The sequence below is a fragment of the Podarcis raffonei genome, chromosome 14 (assembly GCF_027172205.1).
Source record: "Podarcis raffonei isolate rPodRaf1 chromosome 14, rPodRaf1.pri, whole genome shotgun sequence".
Classification (NCBI taxonomy): Eukaryota; Metazoa; Chordata; class Lepidosauria; order Squamata; family Lacertidae; genus Podarcis; species Podarcis raffonei.
In genome coordinates, this window is record NC_070615.1 from 35,297,216 (window position 1) to 35,319,528 (window position 22,313).

A 22,313-nucleotide genomic window follows, 5' to 3' on the forward strand; every position below is an offset into this window, starting at 1 on the left:
ATCTGCAGGACCACACATTCCCCATACCTACCTTATGTACTACTGAGATACCTGGCTCCTGAAGCAATTACCTCTTCCACCTGTATGTTTCATTTAAAGCAGCCTGAGGGCCACATTTCCTTCTGGGCAATATTCCAGGGGCCACATTCCAGTGGTGGGGCCATAGTCAAATCTAAATAAGAGCAGTGAATCTAAACATTACCTTTGTACAGCTGTCTAGATCAGACTTCCTCAAATTCAGCCCTCCAGATGTTTTGAGACTACAATTCCCATCATCCATGACCACTGATCCTACTAGCTAGGGATCATGGGAGTTGTAGGCCAAAAAACATCTGGAGGGCCGAGTTTGAGGAAGCCTGGTCTAGATTCTATGCACCCTCAATCCAATTCACCCTGCCCTCTCTCAGGGATTGACCATAACACATCCCACAACCTGTGGGGAACCTTCAGCCCCATCAAAAGTTCCTTTCCAGTTATCACGATTGCTCCATCAAGGCGGTAAACTCTGAAATCATTTTGTTCTGCTTTCGTAAGTCAAAGTGAATGATATTCTGAGCATTCCCCGCCCTTCCTCCCACTTCTCCCTCCCCATTTACAGGCACCAAGATGGCGCTGAAGTTTGTCAACAAGAACAAGACGAAGCTGAAGAATTTCCTGAGGGAGTTCAGCATTACCAATACACTCTCCTCAAGCCCCTTTATCATCAAGGTCTTTGATGTGGTCTTCGAGACGGAGGACTGTTACGTGTTCGCCCAGGAATATGCACCTGGCGGAGACCTCTTTGACATCATTCCGCCACAGGTAACTAGGCCTCAGTTCCACTGGCTTTTTGGCTGTTTGGGTCCCTCAGGCCACATCCAACCCATACATCTAAAGCTCTATGATACCGCATTAAACAGGCATGGCTTCCCTCTAAGAATTCTGGGAGCTATAGTTTGTTAAAGGAGTTGAGCTGCAATTCTCAGAGTGGTTTCACATTCGATCCCAGGAATTGCCTGAACCCTTATATCCTAACTTGAGCACTGAGATCAGCTTCAGGAGAATCGTTGGTTGACAAGGCTCACTTTGATAACAACAGGAAATGGAGCCTTTAGAGTCATTGAGTGTTCTTGGGAGGCCATGTTTATTCCTGGCGTTTCCCGCTGCCCTTTCCTAGCTGATGGTATCTCTCTCTCTACCTGCAGGTGGGGCTTCCTGAGGACATGGTGAAGCGCTGTGTGCAGCAGCTTGGCCTGGCCTTAGATTACATGCACAGCAAAAACTTAGTCCACCGGGACATCAAGCCGGAAAACGTCCTCCTCTTCGACCGCGACTGCCGGCGTGTCAAGCTGGCCGACTTCGGCATGACGCGCAAAGTGGGGTGCCGGGTGAAGCGCATCAGCGGGACCATCCCGTACACGGCGCCCGAGGTGTGCCAGGCCGGCCGGGCCGAGGGCTTCACCGTGGACACCAGCATTGACGTGTGGGCTTTCGGGGTGCTCATCTTCTGCGTGCTGACAGGCAACTTCCCCTGGGAGGCAGCCTCGGCCTCGGACACCTTCTTTGAGGAGTTTGTGAGGTGGCAAAAGGGGCGCCTGGCGGGGCTGCCCTCCCAGTGGCGCCGCTTCACGGACAACGCGCTGCGGATGTTCCAGCGCTTGCTGGCCCTGGACCCGGAGAAGCGCTGCCCTGTGAAGGAGGTCTTCTTCTTCATCAAGTATGACCTGATGTCGGAGGTGCGGCGCCGGCCCTCCTACCGCTCCCGCAAGCACACCGGAGACAAGCTCTCCGCCGGCCCTCACCGCCACGAGACGCCCAGCACTTGCACCCCGACCCCCCTCAAGAGGACCATCCTGACAGAAGGCAGTGTCTCCCGGCTGTCTGCCTCAGAGTCTGGCCTCCCTTCCCCCGGGGCGGGAAGCAGGACTGATGGGCGGCAGGACAAAGGCAAAGGCCAGATGGTCCTGGCCACAGCCATCGAGATCTGCGTCTGACGAGGGTGTGGCAGGCCCCTCGGTGCCTCACGGCCTGCAGTTAAGATGTCAGCACTGCAATGCCCTCTCCTGCTCTGGGACAGGCTGCGTGCGAACGGAATCCATTTTGGGGACCAGGATCCATGTCTTTCGAAGCAAAAAAACAACAACAACGAAAAACAGGGGTAGTGGGGGAAGAGGATAGAAAATGTGGCTTTCCGTTTTCCTCAGACAAGGATGTCCATGGTTGTCTGAGGCCACAGGTGAAGAAAGGGCTTCTCTCCTCATTCACTTGAAGACTGGGAGCTGCGGGCTGGATTAAGGGACTGCTGAGTCGGTGGCAGGAGAAGACGGAGCCCATAGCGCCTCAAGGATGAACATCTGAGGGAATCGGGACTTTGTCTCTGAAGGGAGGGGAGGGAAACCCAGTTGGCCGGTGGCTTTCTCTTTTTGCCCATCAGGAATAGCGTTGAGATGGTTTCTGAGCGGGGATCCTAGCGATGAAAATAATAATAATAATGGATTGGGTTGGGGGTTGGGGTGGAGGGGCAGAAGTGGGGGCAGAAGAGCCCCATTGATCTGGCAAGCAGTTTCTTTCTGGGCCTGCTGGGATAGAGTTGGTGGTAAGCAAAGAGGCTGGGGCTGGTTGTTTAAATCATCCGGAGCCTCTTTGCTGGGCATCAACTGGCTTACAGCGCCCCTACGCCTGGTTGCCAGGGGGTGAAGTCAGAACAGACTCCCAGAAAAAGAGGCTGGTGAGCTCCGTGTGCTGGGGGAGGGCTGTCTGTTGAATTGGCACTTGTACTGGATCCAGCTTCCAATTCCAATAGCAAGGGGGGAACAGGGATCCCAGCTGAAACCGACACGTAGCACAGCTAATATCACTTCCTGAGGAAGTGGCGGGGAGAGTCGTTTTTATTTCTGACTGGCGCTAACCCCCCAGGTGTGAGCAAAGTGCAGCATCAGGGCAATCCGGGGACCACAGAGATATCACAGTGATGCCATTGGTGCCACTGATGTAGCAAGTGTTTCCTGTGTCAACGTGTGCATGTGGCTGTATGTAAATGTGTCTCTACAGTCTGGATGTTCGGGTCAGTCGTCCACTGTTGGCCACGTGGCCATCGCCCCTGAGGAAAAGGCTTGGGTGTTTGAGCCGAATGATGGGGAGGACAAAGGGGAAGCCATTTTGTGTGAGGCCACCACCCGCCTGTGATCACAACCAGGCATGCGCACTGCAAGAGGTGCGCGTGTGAGGGGAAGGGCACTCTGTGTGGGAGCACAAGCTTCTTCCTGCAGCGCACTGGGAGTTCACAGCTCAGACAGGGCTCTCTAGTTCAGGGGTGGGCAATCTTTTTCCTTCTCAAGAACTGCATTCCTTCCATTGAGGTGGGGGACACACACACCTTGAAAGCGGGTGGAACAGGAGTCAAAATCAGGCAGGGCCAGGGCCAAAGGTGAATATGGCTACCCTATCTTTCTCTCTTTCTACCATCCCCTTTTCTCTCTCTTTCTGTTGCTCCCTGTCTTTCTTTTTTCAGTCACCCCCTTTTTTCTCTCTCTGCCACCCTTTCTTTCTGCTGCCCTCTTTTCTCTCTTTTTACCACCCTCTTCCTCTCTTTCTTCTTCCCCCTTTGCTCTCTCATTTCCTCTCTCTTTCCGTCATCACCTTACACCTCCACCCTTCACCCATGTGAAATTAGGCCAAGATTCCCATGTGGCCCTAGGGCCACAACTTGCCCACCCCTGGTCTTGTTGAACACCAGTCCAATAAGGAGCAATTGGGCAGAAAGTTTCAGGGTATGTATGGCATACACCTAGGGTATGACTTACCCCTTGGGTAAGACTGGGTAGCTTCATAAGAATGTATTGAGCATCAGAGAAGCTCTTGAACCGAGGCCTGCTAAACTCTTTTATGGTTTTCTAACTGGCCTAGCTTTTATATAAAGAGAAGAATCCTATATAAAACCTGAGTTGGAGCAACGGCTTAGGATTCTAGTATGCTGGAAAACATGGACATCTAAACATCACAGGAGCCAGGACTAGAGCCCATCCGAGAGGGAGCAATGCCCTGTGCCTAATGGAGACCCTCAGATGACACTAAGGGCTGCCAGTTCATACTGCCCATCTCTCTGGGCTGACTTTATAATCAGGATTCTGGTACAGATATATTCTTTGGGACAGGGTAGGGTGTGGGGAAGAAAGGTAGGGAGGGTCATCACAGTATAGTGTAGACTGTGCTAAAACAACATTGCCCATGGCAAAATGTCCCCATAACCCACTGGCCGCAGTTGGATGGGGAAATCAGTTGAGAATGAAGACCAAAGGCCGTGCCTGTGCGTTGTGGGAAGCCACAGGGGAATGGATCTGCTTTCAATTCAACTAGGGCTTAGGAGGCAAACGGCGAGGATTTTTGACCTTTCCACAACGGGGCTCCTAGCGACGAGACGCCCTCCTTTCACCAAGGGCTTAGACCAACACTGACCTCCCTTTGCTGTCGACTTGAACCCCTTGAGCTGTGGGGAGGCCTTGCTCCCGGGAGTCACGGTAGTCACCCCTTGGTGCTGTTCCTTTGGGGAGGGTCAACTCTGTAGAGGAAGGCAGGCCTTTTGCAGTGTCTCTCTGATAAAGCCAAGTCTGTTGTTGCGTCTCCTCCCTTCGTCCCCCTTCGCTTGCCTCGCCTCCCATTTCCCAACCTAGGTGAGAATGGCCCTGGGCAGAGCGGCTCAGCTCAGCCCTTCGCTTCCTGTGGGGTCGTACACACTCATCTCTCCTCCGAGCCAGACTGCGGGCCTGCCGGGTGTGTCTTGTGTGTGTCTCAACCTCCCCAGGGTTCCATCCTTTCCACACAAAGGGCTAAAACGCTATTTCCGAAGCAACAAGCAGTTTACAAAATCTCAAAAGTGGCTGCCCGCCACCACTTCCCCACCCCTTCCCAACTCGAGGGGGCACTGCCCAGCAGCTGGTATTTAACCAGATTGTGTGTGAGTGTGCGTGTGCGTGCATTTGTGTGTGAAAAAGGCAAGGGTGCACTTTCTGTGTCATCAGTGCCAGCTGGCGACTCCCGTTCGTCCCACAACCCCAGTTGTCTGTAAGCTCCGGATAACACAGCAGCCTGAGGTGACCAAGCGCAACCTTACCGTGGCTCCATCCTCTTAGCCCAGACCCTGACCAGGGTTGTGGGAGGGTGGAAGAGAGTGTATGTGAGAGACACCACTTTAACTGCCTTTACCGCTGCCTCCTTTCAGGCAAGCTCTGCGTGTTGGGGGTGCACCAGGCAATTCCTGACCTCCTTTGGTATGACCTGGCACACCCCACCACTCCTCTCTTCGCCAATTCGTAGTCCCCGCTTGTTAATCCGTATGTCTTGACTTCCCAAGTGGGCGCAGCTGTTTCCCCTCCCTTTCTCCTTGGCGTCACTGCCGCCATCTTGTCTCTGTGTGGGGTGGCAGCCGAGGCTAGACTTTTTTTAGAAATAGGCATTGCACAGAATTTTTAGATATTAGCCGCAACGTCTCCTTTTTGCCTTAGGTTCCAATTGTCCTTGATCTTTTGTGCAATAATGTAGATAAGGATTAAGAACACCATATAGACCTTGTTTTGGTTTATTTTTATTTTTTGAATTGTTTTGAGGGGGGGAATTGAGGGGGAAGGTTGGGGATGTTGGGAATGGGGTCCGTTGGGTGCGCGCGAGTGTGACATGTTTTCCATTATCCTTGTTCTTGGTCTTTGTTTTCCCTTCTGTTGCCCGTCCACTTTTGGACTTGCTCCCCTCACCATATAAGAGGTTTTCCCCCTCCCCGTATCAAACATGAATTACCTCAGTTTCTGTCACAATTGAGAAGGAAAGCTTTCTTTCTTTTAATTTAAAACAAAAACATTACAATGGTAATAATTTTTTGGAAAGCAAACAAAAAAAAACCTCATGTGGAAGATAGGTGTGTTATGGAAAATACTATGTTTTTTATTTTTTAAAAGAAGAAAACACATTTAAGATAATGGTGATTTCCTGTTGTAGCATTGAGGCAGTGAAACTTCCCCAAATGTGTGATTCTGATGAGGCTCCTTCAGATCTGCAGAAAAGGCTTTTCCCCAAAAAGGAAGATACCAAAATCAAATGGGGGAGTGGCATTTAGCGTTTGGTTGTTGCTCTTCATAAGAAAAGGGACCATATTCCAGAGAGCTGTTGGATTGGTTCCTACACTGCTTTAAGCTATAGTCAAGCTTTGCTATGGTTGAAAGGCCACTTCTTGCTGCTGCTGGGGAAGGGAAGAAATTTGATCGGTTTGCATTTAGACGTGAACTTGCTTAATTCGGTTTCTGAAATAATATGTAAACTGAAACATAGCCGTTCTTCAAAATTCACACCTCTCCCAATTGTGCACTGTTGTTCTCCAGCCAAGTAATGTGTGTGGGAAATGCATATAGCAGACCAATGTGTGCATATAAATGAATACACTAGTGTACAGAACATGCAAAAATGCATTACGGTACGATGGCGATTTATGCCAGGGTTCAGTTCCAAGGGTACAACCAACCCATAGCTGGAGGGAGAGAGAGAGATAACCAAGTATGAGGCAGAGAGTCTAGCAGCTCTTTTTGTGCCAAGAAACCCCAAGCAGACCTGGCCTCCCAAAAGGTTTTAAGCTCTCTGTCTTGTTAGAGAGGCAAGAGACGCTCAGCACATTGGCTACAGGTGTGCTTGTGTGAGATCTCGCAGGAGCTGGGATGGCCTCACGAGAGCATCCCAGAGTTGATGTACTGAGCTTCCCCCCAAGCAAGGAGGAGAGCTTTAAAGCTCTTCCCATGCATAGCAACCCCAAGCGGACTCCATGCAAAAAGAGCTTTTCAGTTATCCCCATTGCTTGGATTTAACTCGTGCAATTTCAACCAGCCTGCCTTCATAGAACTGCAGAGTTGGAAGAGACCCCGAGGCTCATTTAGTCCAACCTCCTGTAATGTAGGAATCGACTACATAGGGTTGAAATTGCACATGAGTTAGATGCTGGTAAGATGGGATTGTACTGTATAGTAAGCAAAATTGATTTGCAATAAAATATAGGCAGAATAGCACACACAAAACGTATGTGAGAAGAAATCCACACTAATGTGCCAATGAATTTTCACGAAGGCTTGAAAAATAAATTAATAAATTGTAAACGGATGTGGAAAACTGAACTTAAGACTGGGAAAAGGAGATAGCAAAAGAGAAACCAAAACTGACTGATTTCCCCATCCCTATCTGCTGCCACCCTACACAGAGCTAAGCCATGGTTTCGCTTAACCGTACATCCGAACCCAGGATCATGGTTTGTTTTGCTCAGTCAGATCATGAGGTGTAAGCCAAGAGCAAACTTTGGTTATAGTTCATGGCTTTTTTTGTACAAAGACCAAGGTTCAGACATAACACTAAGCAAAAACCATGACTTAGGTCCAGCCGAGATGGCAGGAGCTAATGGTAGGGCCGGCCCAGCCTCTTTAATGTGCCTCATCTGCTTCCCACAATGCAACTCTTAATAATAATAATAATAATTTATTATTTATACCCCGCCCATCTGGCTGGGTCCCCCCAGCTACTCTGGGCGGCTTCCAACAAAACACTAAAATACAATAACCTATTAAACATTGAAAGCTTCCCTAAACCGTGCCCAGACTCCACCCCTTCACCTTGCCTCACGGCCAGCCCTCCTCTGGGATGGGGTGATGGTAGCCCTTTTCAAGGACTATTCTCTTGTTTGGAAAAACCACACCTTTGGGGAAGCTTCACTGCCTTACGTGGTTGTGTTTGTGACTTAGCATTGTGAACTGGTTGGATGTGTAAGCGCCGTTCTTATAGTGTACTCCTGCAAAGGAGAGGGAAGGGGTGTTGCCAAGCCACCATCAAGGATATGTGCCAACGTGGGGCGTACATATTCTCTCTCTCTCTCACACACACACACCCCAGATAGGCAACTTCTTCCACTCCTTCCCAGAGGAGAAAGAGAAAAGATTTTAAAAATGGAGCAAAGAAACATTCACCATCACACACACACGCAACAGCGCGGAACAAACGTTTGTAAATATTCTGGAATTCTCTTGACTTGTGAAAAGGAGGTTTTTAAATGTTATTTAATTAATTCTATATTGCGGACAATTGCTATAAAATAAAAAGGGGGTAAAAACATTGACCTGTCTATCTTCGTGCATGCAAGAGTGGGGAAATATGGTGGCATGGGGGAGAAGAATTGGGCTGTTCTGTCCCCCAGCACTAATGCCAATGTGAATTGCCGTAGTTCAGTGACAGGGCATCTGTCCTGCATGCAGGGTCCCAAATTCAATCCTAGGCATCTCCAGGTAGGGCTGGGAAAGAGCCTCCTCTGAAACCCAGGGTTGCTGCTGCCGGTCAGTGTAGACAATACTGAGTTAGATGGATCTATGTTCTGGCTCCCTATGCTGGGAATGTCCTCTTTACTCACCCAGAACACCTGTTGAAGAGTAACAGATGCAACAGCTTTGTTCAGGCAGGCTTAACACGGTAATTCAGTTGCAAACACATACTTAGGTCTAGCTTCAAAGGTAGTCTGAGCTTGGAGCTCGGATATCCAGATGTTCTCACATTGCTGGCAAAGAGGTGGAAAGAGGAAGAGGGTGTGCCCAGGCAGGTAGGAGAATACATAGCTATGCCCTCCGCCTGTCAGGGCACAGTGGGAGTGTCTCTCACATATTTAGCAACTTTACAGGAAAACGCTGTGAGCTTCAGCTCCTATCATGCGCCTATCTAGCAAAACATGAATTGTTGGTTTGACTGCACTTTAAATGGGGTTGCCATATGTCCAGCCATACTGGAAGTCTAGATTTTGCCAAATTTTCTCAAAGGCAGCAAATATTTTTTGAGATTTTGCAAAGAAAGCTCAACAACTTTGGGCATAAGTGTCTGGATTTTCACTTTTTGACACATTCTGCTCAATTCACTAGGTCGTAGTTGTGACTTCCTGCGGTGTCCCCTAGGCGCCCAGTGCAGCAGAACCAGTTGCGCTGCCCTAAATCCGCCTCTGGTTTAGCAATCAATCCCTCTTCCTAGGGGATTCTGGGAGGGGAATAAGGGTCTCCTATAAACTCTCAGCAACCTTCACAAACTACAGCTCCCAGAATCCTTTGGGGGGGACACACACTGTGACTGGTAAAAGTGGCATCACAGGTATGTATGGTGTGAATATGGCCCAGGTCTGAAGCAAATTCCCTGTCTACCGGTTTCAGCCTGACCGTTTACACAGCTGGAAGGAGAAGGCTGTTTCCCAGGTCAAAGGATGTTGGCTTCCAAGGAGCTTTGAGCATGCCTGGGGGTGTGGTGATGGGGGACTTCATTCCAGCATGAAGTGAGAGAGGGCTTTGATGTGCACTCTGTAAAGGCTGGATCCCGGGAGACTCAGCAACACAGACCCAGCAGGGGAGGGTGTGTGCCAGGCTTCCGACACAGCTCCTCATGAATATGCATGCCGTGTTTTCCTTGATCCATGCCTGGCCCTGCGACAGCTGAGCCAATTCTGCCGGGAGCTCCGGGAGCTGCCAGAGGCCTCAGGCGACACTGCAGGCGAACACAGAGTGGAGACACAGCAAGACCGCCAGCCTGAACCAACACGGGAGACCGGGAGATGGGCTCACTGGAGCAATTGTGGATCAGTGTTAAGGGGAGAGACTTCATGAATTCAGGGCCCAAGCAGGATGGGAGGCATAGCCGTCAACGTTTCCCTTTTTTAAAGGGAAATTCCCTTATTCTGAATAGGATTCCTTGCAAGAAAAGGGAAAAGTTGACAGCTATGATGGGAGGGGCAGTACAAACTTGCAACATTGGCCTCCTCTCACATTTCCAAATCTCGTTCCATACACGCGATCTCATCCTGGTTTGAATGTTACGCAAGCCCTGCAGAAAGGGCAAGGGAGAAGCAAGCTCTCCGTGATCCCCATTTGATTCAGGGATTAGGCCAAAAGGATCTTAATGAATGGCAGGTAATTATGCTGGATGCTCTCTTTGGGACTCCGATCAAGAAGATGGAAAGGGGAGAGAGAGAGAGAGAGAGAGAGAGAGAGAGAGAGAGAGAGAGAGAGGAAGGAAGGAAGGAAGGAAGGAAGGAAGGAAGGGAACAGCTTAGGATCAATCTGAATTGGAAAAGAGCTGTGGAAGGGGCCGCTCAGCTCCCCTGCATTTAGGGAGCAAATTGGATCCTTACAGGTCAAGACCAGCACTTTGAATTGGGCCCAGAAACTGATTAGCAGCTTTGGATCAGTGTAATATGCTCAAATCGTCTTGCCTCAGTGAGCAACCTGGCCACCAAATTCTACACCAGCTGACGTTTCTGGACCTCTTCAACGCTACAAATAACGCGTTGCAGTAATCTGACCTAGAGGTTACCAGAGCATAGATGACAGAAGTTAAGTCATCCTTGTCATAATAGGGTGCAGCTGGGTCACCAGCCAAACCGGATGGAAGGCACTCTACGCCACTGAGGCCACCTGAGCCTCAATTGACAACAAAGGATGCAGAAGTCCCCCCCAAGCTGCGTACCCACTCCTTCAGATGGAGGGCAACCCCATCAAGAGCAGGCAACCTCCCATCCACCTGATCTAGGGAACCACCCACTAAAGGTGCCTCAGTCTTATCTGATTGAGCTTCAGTTTACTGGCTCCCATCCAGTCTGTTACCGAGACAAGACACTGGTCCAGCACTTCCACTGCCTCGCCTGCAGATGTAAAGGAGAAGTAGAGCTGTGTGTCATCAGCATATTGCTGACAATGGACTCCAAAACTCCACATAACCCCGCTCAGTGCTTTCATGTTAAGCAGCATAGGGGATAAAATCAGACCCTCAAGGAGCCCACACCGAAGGTGCCATGGGGCTGAAGAGCATCATCATCTGGAAATGTCCATCCAAGTAGGATGGCACCAGGTGGACAGCTCACTAAGAACTTGGCAGAAGGATTTCCCAACCCTGGGTCCAACCCTTACCAGGATATCCCTTGATCACAATCCAGCCTTCTAGTCACTATGCCACATTAGTTCCCCTCCAAGGTTTCTCTCATGAGAGCAGGAATTCCTAGGTGTGTTGTGGGAAAATCTCTTCCCAGTGTCATCCTTTTATATGGCTGAATCTGACAGTCTCTCTCTCTCTCTCTCTCTCTCTCTCTCTCTCTCTCTCTCACACACACACACACACACACACACACACACACACTCCAGGGTCAAGAGATGGACACAGAATGCATTCCAGCCACGTCGCCAGGCTAATTTCAATTTCCTAGTAATTATGCAAATGAGCCAGGATTTAATTAAGGGCAGATTTCATTAAAGCCTTATTGGGAGGCTGGAGGAGCTAAAGGAGAAGGCAAGAAAGAGCGAGGGACGCTGCTCAGCCCGGGGAGGGGGACTGGCAGCAGGTGCACAGAGCCCAATTAGAGCTCCACTTTAAAATCCACAGAGGTAGAGGAAATCTCTTCCGAAGCCTCGCCAAGGCAGCAGGCAACGCGCGAGGCTGGCTTCCGAAGAAAGCCTTAGATGCGCCTCTTTTGCCTCTCGCCCCTTTCAGGTGGCCTTTGTTCTCTCTCGCCCGCCCGCCACACACCCGCTGCTCTTCATTTATTCCTCTGACCTCATCTATTTCGGGGCTCCGAGTCTCTGATCCCATCTCGCTGCTCTTCCCTTCCTCTCGCCCTGCGCAGCTCTGGCTGGGAGCGATAACAGCACCGCTTTCATGCGGCAGAATCAATGGGCCTCTGTCTTCCGGTCACGGTCGCATCTGCAGAGAGGCAACCTTTTGCCACGGCCTGCTGGTCATTTCATCATCTCCGACATCCATCAGCTTCTCCAAACCATGCAGGAGCCACTGCGGGGATTTGCTCGGCTCAAAGGGAGACAACTTTTGTTGGAATCAGAAACTCAGTTTTGGATTTCTATATACAACAGGGGGGGCGGGGCGGGGGGAGCACCTAATCTGTCCAGGACGGATCCTTATCTCCCCTGTTACTTGAGGCTGGCGCTGTCCACCCGTCACACACCTGATTTTTTAAATTAAAAAGTATTTAGGAAAGCAAGAACATACACTTCGATAACACATAGGAACAGCAGCCTAAGAAAAGCAACGGAACTAAATGTCAACTAAAATTAGACAAGTACAAATTTGGGTTGTTTCATTCAGATTCCCTGGGAGAAAAATTGTTGTTTTCATTTTGGAGGGTAGTAACATTTCTAGGGACACGGGTGGCGCTGTGGATAAAACCTCAGCGCCTAGGGCTTGCCAATCGCATGGTCGGCGGTTCGAATCCCCACAGCGGGGTGAGCTCCCGTCTTTCGGTCCCAGCTCCTGCCCACCTAGCAGTTCAAAAGCACCCCTAAGTGCAAGTAGATAAATAGATACTGCTTTATAGCGGGAAGGTAAACAGCGTTTCCGTGTGCTGCGCTGGTGCCGGCTCGCCAGAGCAGCTTTGTCACGCTGGCCACGTGACCCGGGAGTGTCTCCGGACAGCGCTGGCCCCCAGCCTCTTAAGTGAGATGGGCGCACAACCCTAGAGTCTGTCAAGACTGGCCCGTACGGGCAGGGGTACCTTTACCTTTACCTTTTTAACATTTCTAAAAAGATTTGTTTTAGTTAAAAATATCAAGATATTGTCTTTGAGGTCTTATGATAACCTCACTTAAAGCTGTACACTTAGTTAGAATTCTATGTGTAACATATTTCACTGGATCACAGAATCATAGAGTTGTACAGCTGGAAAGGACCCTAATGGTCATGTAGCCCATTTGGTCAGGTTCTTTAGCTGTAATTCCTGCATTGCAGGGGCTTAGATTAAATGGCCCTTTGGGACACTCCCAACCATTCTATGACAATCATAGCGTTGGAAGGGACATTGAGGATCATCTAGTCCAACCCCCTGCAATGCAGGAATATGCAACTGTCCCTTACAGGGGATCGAACCTGCAACCTTGGCATTGTCATCACTATGCTCTAACCAACTGAGGTATAAAATACAACTGTGTGCAGAATATATAAGTTATATATTATAACACACACACACACAACAGCAGGAGCAATGCCCAAATAAATGCACAGTCATTAATACAATGGCAGCGGAAAATGAACGCACACCTGACCTGTAGTCTGGAGCACAAATGTCGAAAATGACATTTGGTGACTTTTGGCTGAGGCAGCTAACATGAAGCCAGCTGCTGATCTTGACTGCGTCCTTGCCTGACCGATGAACAGTCAATTATTTAGAAGCCTGACCAAAGAGGCAGCCCCTCTGGAGACAGATGGAGAAAGTTAATTAGGCTGTGGGGCAGTGGGTGGGTGGGTGGGGAGAGCAAAGGAAGCGTTCTGATATTCTGCTTCAAGCACCAAGAGGAAGAAAGGCAGAAGAAAGATTCTATCCAGATTGAGAACAGCTGTTGGGAGTAGATTTCCGGAAGTAGACCAATGGGATGGGAACATGAGAATATAAGGACCTGTCTTATATGGAGTCAAACCATTGGCATCTCTAGTTAAATGGATCAGGTAGCAAGCGGAATAAAAGACCCTGGGAAGCCACAGCCAGATAGCATAGACACTGCTGGGTTTACAGGCCCTCTGTGTCCCTGTTTTCCAAGAACAGTCCCTGATTAACAGAAGCTGTCCCAGTTTCTGATTTGATTCCAGAATGTTTCACTTTTCCTTAGGATGTCCCTATTTTCATCAGAGAAATGTTGGAGGGTATGGAGTTACCGGTATGTGCCCCCTCCCCCGAGTCAAGGAGATAAGAAACGATAAGACATCTGAAGGCAGCCCTGTATAGGAAAGGTTTTTCCTAATGTTTAATGTTTTATTATGGTTTTATATATGGTGGAAGCCACCCAAAGTGGCTGGGGCAACCCAGTCAGATGGATGGGGCAGCAGCAGCAGCAGCAACAACACTGCTATGGAATAGGTCGTCCAATTTCACTGGAGAAATGTTGGAGGGTCTGGGTTTAGATCAGGGCTGGGACCACAACTCCCATCATCCCTGACCTTTGGCTATGTTGGCTGAGGCTGATGGAAGCTGGAGTCCAGAGGGCCACTGGTTCCTCATCCCTTGTTTAGATGGGCAAAAAGCAAAGGCACCAACCTGCGAGAGAGATTGGGGAGGGGCAATATCATGCAGGCGACATCAGAACATCAGGAGTCAGATGTGGCAACAGAGCTCCTTCAATGGTTGGCAGCTTCTTTCTGATATTAAGCCATCTCCTCAGCCTCCTCCTTCTGCCACTGGCTGGGCCTGCTTCCCCGTCTTTCTCTTACGTGGCAGGAGGAGGAGGAGGAGGAGAAGGAGCCGGCCACTGAAGCCAAGCCATGCTTGGCTGTGCACTTGGCGTGCTCTGCCCCTTGATTCTTTTGAGCATGGGGGGTCCCACCCCAAAAAAATATTGGGGGGGGAGGAAAGAGCTGGGCCTCTGAGAGTTGGCGCCTATGGCAGAGCCTCCGTTGGAAGAAAGGTACAGTGGTGCTTTGGGTTACAGATGCTTCAGGTTACAGACTCCGCTAACCCAGAAATAGTACCTCAGGTTAAGAACTTTGCTTCAGGATGAGAACAGAAATCGCGTGGCGGCAGCGGGAGGACCCATTAGCTAAAGTGGTAGCTCAGGTTAAGAACAGTTTCAGGTTAAGAACAGGCCTCCAGAACGAATTAAGTTCTTAACCTGAGGTACCACTGTACTATGGTGTGAATGTGGCCAGTGGGAAATGACAGCCATAGCTACATCCTGGGCTGGTTGTACTGCCAGAAGGCAGGCAGGTGTTGGCTGGCTGAGGGCAAACTGAGATGGGTGGGGTATTGCCCCATTTGCCCTTACAAACCAGTCTGTGGTTGGGACATGAAAAGTTTGGGAGCATTTGAGTCAAGGAAGGGTTCTGAGGCTGGCACATTTCAGCCTCGCAAGGTGAGAGGAGAACTGAGATGTATTATCTTGCCGTACTAGTGGAGTTCCTGTACTTCCTTGCCTCCCCGTCTCATCCCCCCTCCCACATCCAGAGTTGAAGCTGTCTGCCACTGATTCTGTGCAACAAGGCTCGCTGGCACCCTGCAGGCCTCTGCCAGTTGCCATGGCAACCGCAGCTGCTGGGGCTTGCTAAGGCTATGAAAGATTCACCACTGAAGAGCCTTTTTCCTAACAGAAAGGGGAGGGAGGCTGAGATCACCTGCAGCCCGTAATTTGTGGCAGGGTGCAATAGCAAGGATTTTGCTTTGCTTTGCCATGACCTGGCTCAGGGACGCGGCTTAGGTCAGTCAAGAAAACAATGCCATGGCCAGAGGACCTTTCCCTCACCATCCTTCCTGCGCATCTTGAGTTGTATCGCAGATAGTTAAAGTCACTTAGCACTTATTGTGCTGAGGAAATATTTTGTAACAGTGGGGTGCTGTTGCGCAAAAGAATACACAAGTTGGTTGCTGGTAGCATTGCTGCGCAACGGATTGCGCTGTTGTGCAACTGTTGCATTTTATTCCTTGGGTGCGCATTATTATTAACACTCGCCCGCCTGCTAGCTCAACACCCTTTGCTGTGTCTTAGAATCACAGAATTGCAGAGTTGCAAGGGACTCCAAGGGTCACACAGTCCAACGCTGAAATATAATGCAGGAGTTGCAGCTAAAGAATCTCTGGCAGATGGCCACCCAACCTCTTTTTAAAAGTCTCCAATGAAGGAGAGTCTGTCACTTTCCGAGGGAATTCGTTCCACTGTCCGGCAGCCCTTACAATCAGAATTGTGGGAGCTGCTTTCATTCCACCAAGAACACAATGGGGAGAATCCTGCCACAGTCTTGCCCCATTGCTTTTAAAAGCAGCGCCAAGCCTGTTTCAATCTCTCCTTTCCAAACCAGTGGGAATATAAAGTTCTTTTTTAGGATGATGGAGGTAAGACAAATCATAAACAGATACTGGGGCATTGTATCTCACATTGCAGGTTGTGATCTCTCTCCCTTGATAGGGTTCTGCAGACCGCACAATTTAAAATATTTTCTGGTTCACAGTGATTTTAAAAGACCACAGAAAATTTCTCATCTGCCACTGGGACAAAGTGTGGAGGCTGTTTAGCCTGCAACCAAGTTATTGAAACTGCCTCTTATCGTGTCCCTAACAGCTCCACGATTCTGAAATCGAATGGGTCCACTTACTGTGGCACCCGAAATGTGATTTATTCAATCGAATGCACTTGCCAGTTGATATACATTGGTGCCACCACCTGCCCTGTTAAGACTCTTATTTTAGAACACTGATCCCTCATTAGAAGCAAAATCAGAGAGGCGCCACTGGTTGAACACTTCACTGAACAAAACCACACTTCTGATGACTTTCACTTCTTTGTTGTAAAGCACATATCTTCACCTTACTCATTAACTGGTGTTAATGTGTCCAGATTACTTTCCCAGATGGAACCTAAGTATATTTATAAACTCAATCCAGTAGTTCCATATGGATTAAATTCAACATTAGAGTTCGCAGGATTCATGCAATTACATGCAGCTGTATTTTTGGACTCTTCACCACTATGTTTTTAAATTTGTGAGTCCTACCCATGTTTCCTAAGGAGGTTTAACAAACTGAAGGACATCGTCCTCTTTCTATGGAAACATGCAGATGGGGACAGGTAAGTTTCTATACAGATTTTTTTGTATTAGTGGGACTGGGGGTATTAACTATGTATGTTCTAGTAGACTAGTTATTGTCTCACCTTTATTCTTGTACAGTCGATATACCCCTGCTTTAAGTCATTTACATGCTCATTAAGTCATTTACATAATCTCTCGCATATTATTCACTACAAAGGTATGTCTTAATTATGCATTCTCAACGTATTTTTAATTTTAATTTTCCTTATTCTAATTGTTAATTCAGTGCAATTCTGTTACAATTGATTTTGACAGCTCGATGTCTAAGCTCTTTAGCAACGAAACCTCTGATTACCGGAATGACATCTGAGCACTGAACCACTGGTATATCACAAATGGACTCTTTATTACTGTGTTTTCAATTGTTCAAGATAAAATCTATTTTGGAAAGAGAAGAATTGAGCACTGAACCACTGATATATTACAATGGAACTCTTTATTTACTGCGTTTGCAATTGTTTAAGATAAAACCTATTTGGGAAAGAAACTACTTTTGCCGTTTTTATGGACGTTTATTGTTGTTTACAGATAGTTGCCTTGGTGATATTATATTGTGTCAATTGCAAAAATCAAGGAAAGCCAAAGATGCCAACGAGTCCCAAACACTCGGTTTTCAAATTTTGAGATACACGTTTCACATTCAAAATGGGAAGCTGAGTTTGAAATGTCACATTCAACAAAACTAAACAGTCCAGTCAATTTTCAAAGGATGGCAAATATTCACTTCAGCTCCTTCAGGTCAGGCTGAGGGATTTGTTCTTCAGGGTCATCAAAGCTTCATCTATTGAAATATCTGATCCTTTCACAGATGATAATTATGATTTTTGGTGTCCAGCCTTGCCTCACCTCACCGTTCAAATTCAGGTGTCAGCACCAATCACAGATTTGGCTTGCTCTGCTGGCCTGGCATACTAAGCCTGGCATTCTGCAATGCGAGGAGCTCCAGAAGGTGTCAAAACTCTGCCCTGCCGCTCCCCGCTTCTGCTGCAGCTATTTGTGCCTTGACCCAGCTGGTTTCCAAAAGGAGCCCAGAGGAAGAAGACTGACACATTTGTCATTCTCTGCTCGCTGCTGTCAATTCAGATTGTCGCAGAACCATCAACTCACGCCAAAAGTTAAACTCTAAGCTCTGCTCCAAGGCCTAGGAAAACAGCTTGGAGGAAAAAATCCCTGCTGTCTCAAAAAACCCAAAACCTCGAAGAAAGGAAAGGGGAATGCAAAGGGATTCAGAACAGCTGAACATAAAAGAGAGAAGGCTCACTTCAACAAGGTCACTAATGCAGGCCACAGCCAAGATGGCACCGCCCTCAGAAGAGGCCTCTTCCTCGTTGGAGCAAGAAAATGGTAACAACATCTTAAAAGAAGAATTTGCAGTGTAAGAATGAGCCATAAAGGAATTTAGTAAAAAACAAACAAACTAATGCTTCCAATGGAAACGAAACTGACAGGACGTAACACGAGGCTTGACTCTTTAACAGAAACAACTACAGCAACAAAAGAAATAAGCCCAATCCATGACAAAAAGATCAGAGATTAGAAAAAGAAAATATAGATGCAGAAAATCAAAATAGGACATTTGTGTTCTTTTGAAGATGGAGTGAAAGAGAGTGATCCTACACAGTTTGTTGCCTCGTGGCTTAAATCACTGCTTGCAGACCTCATAATCTTTGAACGGGCACACAGAGCACTCAGGCCCAAATTGAGGGCGGGAACTACCATAACAAGAAACCTTAACAGACTCTATTCACAGAACTCAAGCCCAAAGCATCTGGGAGTTCAAGGTGACTGAGGATGTCTGGTGGAAGCAAAGTGCCGTGGCCTTAAGGGTGGCAGCACAGCAACCTCCTGCCTTCCCCATACCTTCCCTTAAGGTTAAAGGTAAAGGGACCCCTGACCATTAGGTCCAGTCGTGGCCGACTCTGGGGTTGCGGCACTCATCTCGCTTTAGTGGCCGAGGGAGCCGGCGTACAGCTTCCGGGTCATGTGGCCAGCATGACTAAGCCGCTTCTGGCGACCCAAAGCAGCACACGGAAATGGCGTTTACCTCCCCGCCAGTTGTTGTTGTTGTTGTTTAGTCGTTTAGTCGTGTCCGACTCTTCGTGACCCCATGGACCAGAGCACGCCAGGCACCTCTGTCCTCCACTACCTCCCGCAGTTTGGTCAGACTCATGTTTGTGGCTTCGAGAACACTATCCAACCATCTCATCCTCTGTCGCCCCCTTCTCCTTGTGCCCTCCATCTTTCCCAGCATCAGTGTCTTCTCCAGGGAGTCTTCTCTTCTCATGAGGTGGCCAAAGTACTGGAGCCTCAGCTTCACGATCTGTCCTTCCAGTGAGAACTCAGGGCTGATTTCATTAAGAATGGATGCGTTTGATCTTCTTGCAGTCCATGGGACTCTCAAGAGTCTTCTCCAGCACCATAATTCAAAAGCATCAATTCTTCGGCGATCAGCCTTCTTTATGGTCCAGCTCTCACTTCCATACATCACTACTGGGAAAACCATGGCTTTAACTATACGGACCTTTGTTGGCAAGGTGACGTCTCTACTTCTCAAGATGCTGTCTAGGCCTGTCATTGCCCTTCTCCCAAGAAGCAGGCGTCTTTTAATTTCGTGGCTGCTGTCACCATCTGCAGTGATCATGGAGCCCAAGAAAGTAAAATCTCTCACTGCCTCCATTTCTTCCCCTTCTATTTGCCAGGAGGTGATGGGACCAGTGGCCATGATCTTCGTTTTTTTGATGTTGAGCTTCAGACCATATTTTGCACTCTCCTCTTTCACCCTCATTAAAAGGTTCTTTAATTCCTCCTCACTTTCTGCCATCAAGGTTGTGTCATCTGCATATCTGAGGTTGTTGATATTTCTTCCGGCAATCTTAATTCCAGTTTGGGATTCATCCAGCCCAGCCTTTCGCATGATGTATTCTGCGTATAAATTAAATAAGCAGGGAGACAAAATACAGCCTTGTCGTACGCCTTTCCCAATTTTGAACCAATCAGTTGTTCCATATCCAGTTCTAACTGTAGCTTCTTGTCCCACATAGAGATTTCTCAGGAGACAGATGAGGTGATCAGGCACTCCCATTTCTTTAAGAACTTGCCATAGTTTGCTGTGGTCGACACAGTCAAAGGCTTTTGCATAGTCGATGAAGCAGAAGTAGATGTCTTTCTGGAACTCTCTAGCTTTCTCCATAATCCAGCGCATGTTTGCAATTTGGTCTCTGGTTCCTCTGCCTCTTCTAAATCCAGCTTGCACTTCTGGGAGTTCTCGATCCACATACTGTTTGAGCCTTCCTTGTAGAATTTTAAGCATAACCTTGCTAGCGTGTGAAATGAGTGCAATTGTGCGGTAGTTGGAGCATTCTTTGGCACTGCCCTTCTTTGGGATTGGGATGTAGACTGATCTTCTCCAATCTTCTGGCCACTGCTGAGTTTTCCAAATTTGCTGGCATATTGAGTGTAGCACCTTAACAGCATCATCTTTTAAAATTTTAAATAGTTCAGCTGGAATACCATCACTTCCACTGGCCTTGTTATTTGCAGTGCTTTCTAAGGCCCATTTGACTTCACTCTCCAGGATGTCTGGCTCAAGGTCAGCAACCACACTACCTGGGGTGTACGAGACATCCACATCTTTCTGGTATAATTCCTCTGTGTATTCTTGCCACCTCTTCTTGATGTCTTCTGCTTCTGTTAGGTCCTTACCACTTTTGTCCTTTATTATGGTAATCTTTGTACGAAATGTTCCTTTCATATCTCCAATTTTCTTGAACAGATCTCTGGTTCTTCCTATTCTGTTGTTTTCCTCTGTTTGTTTGCACTGCTCGTTTAAGAAGGCCTTCTTGTCTCTCCTTGCTATTCTTTGGAAATCTGCATTCAATTTCCTGTATCTTTCACTATCTCCCTCACATTTTGCTTGCCTTCTCTCCTCCGCTATTTGTAAGGCCTCGTTGGACAGCCACTTTGCTTTCTTGCATTTCCTCCCCGCCAGAGCGGTACCTATTTATCTACTTGCACTTTGATGTGCTTTCGAACTGCTAGGTTGGCAGGAGCAGGGACTGAGCAATGGGAGCTCACCCTGTCGCGGGGATTCGAACCGCCGACCTTCTGATCGGCAAGTCCTAGGCTCTGTGACCCACAGCGCCACTCACGTTCCCTTAGTCACTTTCAATTGCCATAATCAATTATTGGCTTCAGCTCCTGTCATACACATGGGTGTCTGCACTGCAGGGGCATGCACATAGATAATACAGCCCAGGGGATGGGACTGGCCACATGGGGAGCCATTCTGAGAGCAATTACATCATGAAGCAAGGATCCAACTTTACAGAGATGGCCATAACCTCATCACCATCACGTTTTACAGAAGGAGACAGGAATTAGCCCTGGGGTTGTAAGAAGGCATTGCTTAATGTTCCGCTTTGTATTCCTCACAGGCAGCACTGTTTCCATTCCTCTGCAGTTAATCTTCTGCCATGAATGACGTTATTTGTCTTGCTGTTCTCTGCGGTGAAATTACATAACTTTTGCAACATGTGTAACTTCTTTAAAAAAGAACAAAATGGCAACAGGAAACTCTTAGCTCCACCCAGAAGCAGCCAGTGTCACCTAATTGTGGGAATGTTCAGGGATGCAGGAGGGGATATATTGTTTGATTATAGCCTTTCCAACTTGTGTTAACAAGTTCACAATTTAGCAGAAACTTCTATAAAAGTATAAAAAGAGTTTACTCACTCACATTCTGTTCACAGTTGGATCCCAGAAGGCAGACTTAGCTTAGAAAAGTAACATACACCTGAAACTATCTCATAAGGAGACAATCCCTTTGTCCTCTCTTGACTGGAAGCCAAGAGAGCATCTTTGGCTAAGCAGATATTGCTTCTTCGACACATGTAGTCAAAAAAGGAGAGAGACGGCTGCCCTGCCCTGTGCTTTTGTTGTTACCTGCACAGGTGAGGCCATGTCCACCTCTAGTCACATGCAGAGGAAGTCTGTCCCAGCCCAGAAGGAAACAGGAAGTTTACCTGCTGGCTGGACAAACATTCTTCCCCATGTGTAAACATGTTCACTCTAGGAATGTTGTACTTGACTGCTCTTGTGTTTCACATCCCACACTAGTGACCATGCTATATAAAAATGCTTCCCACACAGCAAGGATCCCATTGATTTGGGGGCAGGCGCAACAGCACTGGCAGAGACCAGCACTTTGGGGCAAGTTCAGAAGCAGAACCCAGGTCATAAATGGTCACTTAACCTAAGGCAGAGTGGGGAAATGCTTGAGTTTGCCCTTGTGTTCCTGATAGCGGACTCAGAAAGAAAAAATCCTTGCAGATTCCCGCCCCCCGCCCCCCCTCTGGTCAGTTGGTCTAATTTTAATATCCAATTATGTTTCCTTCTGCTGAGTCCCAGGAATCCCCTCCCAAGGACTCTGGGCGAAGAAGGGAGGGGAGCAGACGATATCCTGCATAATTTCCCTTCTAAATGCCATTTCTTTTCTTTTCTTTCTTTGAGAAGCAAACAATCTCGCTTGTTTTGTCCTCAATTTTTTTGCTTTCATAATCTAAATGAATTGTTTGCAAGTAAAGGCCAGCTGCGGATAGCTGAGAATTCCTCCCCATCAACGCGACTTCCCTCTTTGTGCTCTTTCCCTCTCTCAACATTTATTAATTTTACTCAGCTCAGGCTGGCTAATCCCTCATGCTTGGAATGCAAGCAGAGGA

The 22,313-nt window shown here is 48.0% G+C and overlaps 1 protein-coding gene across 3 annotated transcripts in view; it reads left to right on the forward strand.

The window, feature by feature from the left end:
- SBK1 (SH3 domain binding kinase 1) overlaps nt 1–8,112 on the forward strand; it is a 79,401-nt gene extending 71,289 nt beyond the window's left edge. For all 3 annotated transcript variants that reach the window (XM_053365322.1, XM_053365323.1, XM_053365324.1), the window contains exons 3-4: nt 599–801; nt 1,185–8,112. In XM_053365322.1, the coding sequence (XP_053221297.1) occupies nt 599–801; nt 1,185–1,973 (992 nt within the window). In that variant the 3' untranslated portion in view covers nt 1,974–8,112. The remainder of the gene's footprint in view (nt 1–598; nt 802–1,184) is intronic.
- The last annotated feature ends 14,201 nt before the right edge of the window (nt 8,113–22,313 follow it).